Source organism: Eucalyptus grandis, chromosome 11 (genome assembly GCF_016545825.1).
Source record: "Eucalyptus grandis isolate ANBG69807.140 chromosome 11, ASM1654582v1, whole genome shotgun sequence".
Taxonomy (NCBI): Eukaryota; Viridiplantae; Streptophyta; class Magnoliopsida; order Myrtales; family Myrtaceae; genus Eucalyptus; species Eucalyptus grandis.
This window is the reverse complement of record NC_052622.1, coordinates 34,315,350-34,323,664: the sequence shown is the minus strand read 5'-3', so window position 1 is coordinate 34,323,664 and position 8,315 is coordinate 34,315,350. Positions and strand designations below refer to the sequence as shown.

General features: G+C 40.4%; 1 protein-coding gene across 5 annotated transcripts; it reads left to right on the top strand.

The window, feature by feature from the left end:
* The first annotated feature begins 1,397 nt into the window (after window positions 1-1,397).
* On the top strand, window positions 1,398-7,148 carry LOC104426225 (beta-hexosaminidase 2). Of its 5 annotated transcripts, XR_005547817.1 has the most exons (6): window positions 1,398-1,862; window positions 2,574-3,434; window positions 4,722-5,704; window positions 5,890-5,933; window positions 6,037-6,502; window positions 6,628-7,148. XR_005547817.1 is itself a non-coding variant. In XM_010039208.3 (4 exons), the coding sequence occupies exons 2-3, from the start codon at window positions 2,597-2,599 to the stop codon at window positions 5,672-5,674; spliced, it is 1,791 nt and encodes a 596-aa protein (XP_010037510.2). In that variant the 5' UTR covers window positions 1,398-1,862; window positions 2,574-2,596; the 3' UTR covers window positions 5,675-5,704; window positions 6,628-7,148. The 5 variants fall into 5 exon arrangements, 2 of the variants coding, with proteins under 2 accessions (XP_010037510.2, XP_010037508.2); XR_721813.3 differs by lacking the exon at window positions 6,037-6,502; XR_005547816.1 differs by lacking the exon at window positions 6,628-7,148 and having other exon boundaries at window positions 6,037-6,605.
* The last annotated feature ends 1,167 nt before the right edge of the window (window positions 7,149-8,315 follow it).

Genomic DNA, 8,315 nt, shown 5'->3' with positions numbered 1-8,315 from the left:
TATTAATTTAATCTATTGGCCTGCCAAGATAAAATAAAATAAGGATGTCAGAAATGAGTCAATATACTACAGAATTACACAGTCCCGAGTACAAAAGAGTATTTTACAAATCCAAGATGTGCCAATACGTTGTAGGAAGTCCATATCATTATAATAGTAATCACTAACACTAAACTATTGACGGCTTCGAAAGGGGTAGAAGTCAAAAGTATATTGTTATTTAGGGTCCATTCGTTTCGCGGAAAACAACTTTCAAGAAAATATTTTTCTGAATTTTCAATGTTCGGATGATGAAAAATAAATGGTCAAAGAAAATGTTTTTTGGTCAATGGAAAACTCCCCATCAGATTGTGGAAAATGATTTCATCTTTTGAAAATAGGAAATCATTTTCCCATCCTTACGCACGCGCTGTCGCACGCTGCTTTTTCCTTACTCATTTCTGCCCTTTTTCTCACGAAAGCCTTCTGATCTCATCTCCTCCTCCTTCGACATCGACGATCAGTAGTGGCGAAGCATCCCCCCTCATCCGTCAGTGTTGGATCTTTGCCCTCACGAAGCCTGGGTTTCTGATCTCGTCCTCGTCCTCCTTCGACGCTGACGATCAGTAGCGGTGGAGCGTCCCCTTGTCCGCAAGCTTGCTCGAGCCTCGCCCTTGGCCGGCGAGGCTTCACTTAACCCAATCTGGCGAAGACGAGCTTGGGCCTCACTAGATCGAGTGAGGCAGAGCTCTCACTGGCCTGGGGCGGAGCTCGCGGCTCGCCAAATCTGGCGAGCTAGGTAGGGCTCGAGCCTCGCCCGAGTTCACTAGATCGCGGTGGAGCTCGAGCTCCGATCTAAGTGAGCCCGAGTTTCACCATTAGATCTGGCGAGCTCGTGGATTGCCAGAGCCTGGTGAAACTCTGGCGAGCTTGAGCGAGATCGGCTGAGCCTCGATCTCGCCGGATCTGGCGATCGGGTCTTTGATCGGTCGTCGGGCAGCCGGCCATCGTTAGACATGTGGCGGTGGAGGAAAGAGGAGGAAGAAGGAGGAGGAATGAGGAAGGAAAAAAAAAAGGAAAAAAAAAAAGAAAGAAAGAAAAAAGAATAAAAATTCCGATTTTTAAAAATACAAATACTTAAAAATTCATTTAAAAACTAATTTTTGATCAATTAATAATATTAAAATTCAATTTTTGATAATTTTTTTCCAAACAATTAAATTAACTAACGAACGATGAAAATAATTTCCATTCAAAGTTTAGATTTCGACCGAATACCAGAAAATAAAATCATTTTTCTGAAAAATAATTTCTAAAAAATGTTTTTGGGAATTATAATATTTTCCGCGAAAAGAAAAAATTCAATTCAAGATGAATTCCGACAGGTTCTTTGTGACAGGCCGCGCGAATACTGAGAGCCTACTTTTGCTGGAAATTCCAGGTCCTCTCATCCGCCGCGGGGGCAACGTATTTTTTCAGCGTGAGTCGTCATCAGTCTCTCTCTCTTTCTCTCTTCAGAGTCCAAATTTTTCAGCAGAGCGAAGCGCGAGGAATAAGACAAGGGGAAGAGACCATATGGCGTCAATTCCAGAGAGGAGGGGGCGAATTGGCTTAAAGAATTCGACCAGCGATCGCTGCGGAGGCAGAAGCGACACGGAGAAAAGTCCAAGAGGGCCGAGAAATATGAGGAATCATAGTTTATTTTGATGGTGAAGGACGCGGAAAGAGCTCTTGCGGCAGAGACAGATGGCGGAGACAATCTCTAGCCGGTCCGTCGAGGGATTCCTTTTGTTATATGCACTGAGATCGTCGTCCCTCTAAGTGGGTTCTTATAAATGTGGCTGTTTTCTGCTTGCATTTGCGTGTCCGAGCACTCGTGGAAGGTAAAGCTTCGACCTTTTCATTCTTGGTGTAATTCTACATCTTGTGCTTCGCTATCTCTTGCATCTTCAATTGATTTCTGTCTTCTTGATTCGTACTTGCCGTATCCATTCTCGTTGATGCTGGTGTGATTTCGTCTTTCCTCCTTTTTCCCAGTATTTAGAAGGGGGAGTTCTGTTTCAAATGCCATGTTTTACTCCTCTGGCTAGCGGTCCATTGTTCTCCACGTGGGTCGTCTGTTTTGGCTCTTGGAATTTGCAGAAGTGAATTTGGTCACGTAAGATGAAGTAAATGCTTTCAGTTTACTGTCTCCTTTGCTCCTTGTAAGAGATAATTAGGTATTTCTCCAGGATAATTTCGTTAGAGAAATTCTGATAATTTTGTTGATTCTCTGAATCTCTCAAGATTGCACATATGTCCTTTTGATTGTGCATATTTTGATTGATATGTTATGTTAGATAGTCATCTAATTAAACCTTTAAATAGTCTGATTTACTCTCCATTATAGTATAGATCGAAATATACAGAAAATTCTCCAATTCACTTTTCCGCATTATTCTTAAAGTTATTTTGAATATATGGTGATCGTTCGATTCATATTCTGAATTAATCCCTTTTTGTATTTTAATTTGAAAATGGACAGTTCCTTCACTTATCTTGGCAACCTTAACAGTACGCTACCTTCAGTAGTTAAAATCGTGTCTTTCTTGCAGCTGCTGTCATTTGCTGCTGCTAGATGATTCGTTTTGATCCAGAGACTAATATGGATGAGCAGAGTGATGGCCCTGCTCCTAAGTGGACTAAAGGCACTCAAATTTTGATCACTTTCATCACCATGTTTTTAGTATGCTCTCCCATCTTATCTGTCGAGTGTACTGCAATCAGTGTATGGCCAAAACCAAGAGCATTTTCATGGCCAACTCAACAAGCGACCTTACTTTCTCCTTCTTTTACCATCGAATCTCCCCATCACCAATACCTCTCAACTTCTGTTAACCGCTACCTTAATCTCATTCTCTCCGAGCATTTCCATCCTCTTTCCAATCAGCATGTCAACATGACAAATGGCCCCACTTTGCAAACTCTGGTTGTATTGGTCAATGATCTAGCTGCTCCTCTCAGCCATGGCGTGAATGAATCCTACAGCCTTAGCATCCCCACCTCAGGTGACAAAGCTAGCCTGATTGCCGAGACAGTATGGGGTGCTATGAGGGGTCTTGAGACATTCTCCCAGCTTGTGTGGGGTAAGCCCTCGTGGGTGGCTGTTGGAGTGGAGGTGCAGGATTGGCCAATCTTTTCTTATAGAGGGATAATGCTGGATACCTCGAGAAACTACTATAAAGTTGAAGACATCCTAAGGACCATTGGAGCAATGAGTGCCAACAAGCTCAATGTTTTTCATTGGCACATCACTGACTCGCATTCATTCCCTTTGCTGTTGCCTTTAGAACCTGATCTAGCAGCTAAGGGAGCCTATGGGTCTGACATGCAATACTCACCAGCTGATGTCAGGCGAATCGTTGAATTTGGCCTGGAACATGGGGTTCGTGTATTGCCAGAATTGGACATGCCTGGTGAGTGGATTTATAGTACTTCTTCATTGACTATTTTTCTTTCTTTGTTTGGCTAAAATTAGCATCTGCTGAACATAAATTAGTGTACTCAGTTCATTTGGTTTTCTTGATTCTCTGTTTTTCAGGTCCTGTCCTATTATGACTTTCTTGCAAATGAATTCGAGGCTAAAATGTGTTTGAAAATCAATGCACTATCTAGATTCAGCAGTGTTCACGTTTTGCAGTAAAAACTATTATTTTGACGTTCAGGGTTCTCTAGGATTGCAAGTTTAAGCATTGTGATGTGCTGATCAATCTAATTAAATATACACGTAGATTCACATTTCGTGCAGTTGTCGATATTATGAATCTAAATTAAAAATTTGACTGATAGGATCCGTATCTGTGACTAAACAGTTCTGGATGATGTCTCAATATTGAAGTCATAAACCTTATATAATTTGTCACACAGAGACCTCGTGACTCAGATCATTTCTTGCGTACCCATTTCCACTTTAAAGATCGAAGGGGGGAAGTGAGGAAAACAATAATGCAGATGTATAGCACAATGGAGGTGTCAGGAGTCAAGAAATTATTAAAACGCAAGTAGATATGCATTGAGACAGGATGATGAATCAGAAAGTTGGTTTTTAACCTTTATCTACTTATGTCTAATGCCGATCTGATAATATTCTTACTTCAATGAACCAAAGACTTCGCCTAATAGCCTTATTTAACTACTAAAGGATTCTGAGAGAAACTTGTTAAGTGGGAGTTTGACCGAATGAGAAATGTGGACCTTAAAACTGAACTAGTGGCTAGAAATCAAATTTTGACACTTGTGTATGCAAGAAGAGAAGGATGTCAAATATGTAGAATTGGTTGTACTAATTACTGCACTAGAAACTTAGGGCTGAAGACATGCATTAGATCAGTTTTGTCTGAACAAAAAAAAAATTAAACATCGAGTGAGAATTCTTGTGTTTTGATACTAAGAGTGCCCTCACTGGAGGAACAAGAAAACTCAGCATATCGCTGAAAAAGAAAGCGAAACAGGGGGGAAAGGTGGGATCTTCATATTACATGCTTTTATGTAAACAATCACTAGCAATTAGCTTAAATGGGGAGCATTTCGATTGTAGTCATCTGATCATTGTTATTGTTTGAGGAATAATCAATAGTCAATATGAGCATCAACTTCTTGGTGAAATTCATTTTTTTCAAGATTTACGAAAGATTTGTACCATTTCCAAATGTAGCACAGTATCTGTCTGATTCTGTTCCGGGCATTTTTCTACTGGTCATCAGGTCATACAGGATCGTGGGCTGAAGCTTATCCAGAAATTGTATCCTGTGCAAACATGTTTTGGTGGCCAGAAGGAAGTGAATGGGCAGATCGGCTAGCATCAGAACCTGGAACGGGTCATCTTAACCCATTGAACCCAAAGACCTATCAAGTTCTCAAGAATGTCATTCGTGATGTGGTGACATTATTCCCAGATCAATTCTACCATGCTGGAGCTGATGAGATCATACCTGGCTGTTGGAAAGCCGATCCAACAATTCAGGCATTCCTGTCGAGTGGTGGCACTTTGAGTCAGCTACTTGAGACATTTGTGAACTCCACCTTACCTTATATTTTGTCTCTTAATAGGACTGCTGTCTACTGGGAAGATGTCTTGTTAGATCCGATTATCAAGGTGGATAAATCACTTCTTCCCCCAGAGCACACCATCTTGCAGACATGGAATAATGGTCCCAATAACACAAAAAAGATCGTCTCATCTGGATACCGAGCGATTGTGTCATCATCAGATTTCTACTACTTGGACTGTGGGCATGGTGACTTTCTTGGAAATGATAGTCAATATGACCAGCCGCCAGGAAGTAATCAGGGGAATGGTGGTTCATGGTGTGGACCTTTCAAAACATGGCAAACTATATACAATTATGATATAACATACGGTTTAACTGAGGAGGAAGCAACACTGGTGCTTGGTGGAGAGGTTGCACTCTGGTCAGAGCAGGCGGACCCAACTGTTCTAGATGCACGTATCTGGCCTAGAGCTTCAGCAGTGGCAGAAAGCATGTGGTCAGGGAACCGGGACAAGAATGGGATGAAGAGATACGCTGAAGCAACTGATCGTTTGAATGAATGGAGGAGTAGAATGGTCAGCAGAGGGATTGGTGCAGAGCCCATTCAGCCACTTTGGTGCATAAGGAACCCAGGGATGTGCGATGCGTTTCATCCATTTGTTTAGTTGCTATTGTGACCACAGTAAAATGAAAATGTGAGTTGTTTCGTGTAATCTTACTGCTTTTTTTTCCAATTGTCAAAGATGAGAAAATGTCCATTTGTTCATCCTTCTACGGGTCTTCTGTTAGATGTGGTCCATTGAGTTGATCCCTGTCCCCGGTTCGACCAATCACTAATCAAGCTTTTCATGAATTTTTGTATTAAATTTGCCAATATTAGGTGCAGAGCTCGACCTCAAGGAGGATGGTTGACATGAGCCCTAGGTTTGTATTTTCTTACTTGCGTTTTACTCTTTCAGAAACTGAATTTAGATATATAAAAAAAATAGAATGAAACCTGACAGATACAATTTTATAAAATCAAAAGGATAATTCACTTGTTGAGTGGTGTGGAGCTTTTGCTCTCTTTCCTTAGAGGGCATGGGTTTAAAACCAGCTGCCAGCAATCAGGTCGCTTTTTCAGAAATTAACAAGATGTTGAACTGGTTCACCAGTTTGCTCCTCAACCAGGGTCTAATCCTGGTTCTGAGGAAACTCGCTGTTGAAGAAAACCCCTCAACCCGATTCATCCCGTTGAACAGCTAAGTCCACCTGCATATCTTGTGCTACATGATGCTATTTCTTCGGTTAAATGAGTAAAGGCTGGGGTCAATGCCCTTTGTTTCTTAACAGTTACAATGGTGCTGGAGGAGTTGCAACGGATGAAATGAGCCTGATTTTGTCAGATGATTGCATGGTCTATCACCTCGATGTTAACCAGATGATAATAGTTTGAAAATGCGCCTGGGACTTGTACATATATGTTTTCCTCCATGCGAAGGCCTACGGCTACCGTACATCTTTTCTGCCTATTTCAGTAGCTTTCCTCCTTTTTGTGCTTTCTCCTCTCATGCGTATTGGATTGGAAATAGAGAAATGGAATTGTTGTTGATGTTTCGTGTTCTCTTTGAATTCATAGGACAACCTATCTGAGGATACAGATGCATGACTGTGGGTTTGGATTGAGATCCGTCTTTTTAGTTCATACATGAAAGGAGACGAATTTTTCTGCGTTAACAGTTGCAAGGTCAGACTTGTACAAGGGGGGAATTGGACTGGATTGATAATTAGTCACGTTTCGAGGAGTGAACTCGACTTTCCTTTGGCCCTAATCTTGGGCTGCAGTCGCCACAGAGGCAATGCATGCTGCTTGGTTATCACACTTTGCTTTGCACAAGAGGATGCTGATTTTGGTGTTTCTTCAATATTGGATGGTCGGGCTCCGCTGAGATCTGACGCTGCCAAATCTTAGCTTGATGTCTGTGACGTATGTTGCGTCTGCTTTCTTGTGCTGAGTGAAATTTTTTGGTATTGGTTCTTCTTTCCCATTTCTCAAGAGTTGGTTTGTTTTGCTGGTGATGTGCATTGCTAGTTCTTCAATGCATGATACAGCTTTGTCACTGCATTTATCAAAGGTTATTGTGGATGAAATTCTTCCTCCTCTTCTTGTTCTTGATCTGCTGAAGCAAGGTTGTTGGCATTTTATTATTGTCACTGCATCAATTTTTGAGCAATTCCTTTGATTTTACACTAGCGTGGGTAGATCGGTGCAGTTAGCTCTAGAGTCGCAATTATCTACATTACCTAGAAAATTTCTTAGTTACCCTGCTAACATTAACCTTAACACACTTATCTCTGTTAATTTCTGCATTTAATAAAAAAAAATTGTCACAGAAACATTTCATTCATTTTCCAAGAGTATACAATAAAAAAAAAAAATGCAATCCAACATCAAATCAAGGCAAATCCCAAACAAGTCCAAGACAAATCAAGCTCTATATAAGAAGAATTATCATTAGAACAAAGTTATGGATTATATACTCAAAGAGCAGTTATGTGATTTCTTGAACCAGAATTGATAGCCGATCATTGAATCTGTCTTTAGTAATGAGCATACATTGAGATCTTCATCTATTACTACGGCTTGCCTTAAGGTTGAAGTGCACAAATCCGACACTCCCGAGAACAAAACATTTACAAAACTCCTCTAATCTCTCAAAATTGGACTCTACACCAATGAAATTTGATGAAAGCAAAATCCTGAAATTATATATGCAAAAAAACCCTAAATCTAGACTTGATTAGGACAGAAACCTTCCGGAAATGGGAGAGAGAAACCTCTAAAACGGAAGAACAGCAAGAAACAGAAAATAGAGAATAAAATCAGCCAAGGGAAAAGGAAAAAGGGAGAGAAGGGAGAGTCTAGATCAAAACCGCCCCCTCCAATTCAAGTTTCGCCTTGGAGTCTGTTCTAGAGTGGTTGAATGGTGCACAAATTAGCTCCACAACCACTGTTATCTGCACTAATTAGAGAAAAACCCTAATATTCTTTACATTAATTAATTTTTTTTAACATTAACTCACCATCGACTTTTACCAAAAAAAAAAACATTAACTCACCATCGTTTTCTATAATGTGCTTTAGTATTCTCTTCAGTTCAATGATTTATGTCTACTATTCCCATTCCATATTATCTAATTGGAAACTAAGCATTTGCTTAAACAAATGTCATATGGATACACCCACTTTTTTCTTTTTAACTTTTTGGTGATTTTCGATTACAATTTATTCCGTCTACTGTTAATAGAATAATTAGCCATGGAGAA

Coding starts and splice junctions, on each gene's coding strand:
- LOC104426225 (XM_010039208.3), top strand. CDS start 2,597: ATGATTCGTTTTGATCCAGAGACTAATATGGATGAGCAGAGTGATGGC. Junction 3,435..4,721: donor GCCAGAATTGGACATGCCTG/GTGAGTGGATTT, acceptor ACTGGTCATCAG/GTCATACAGGATCGTGGGCT.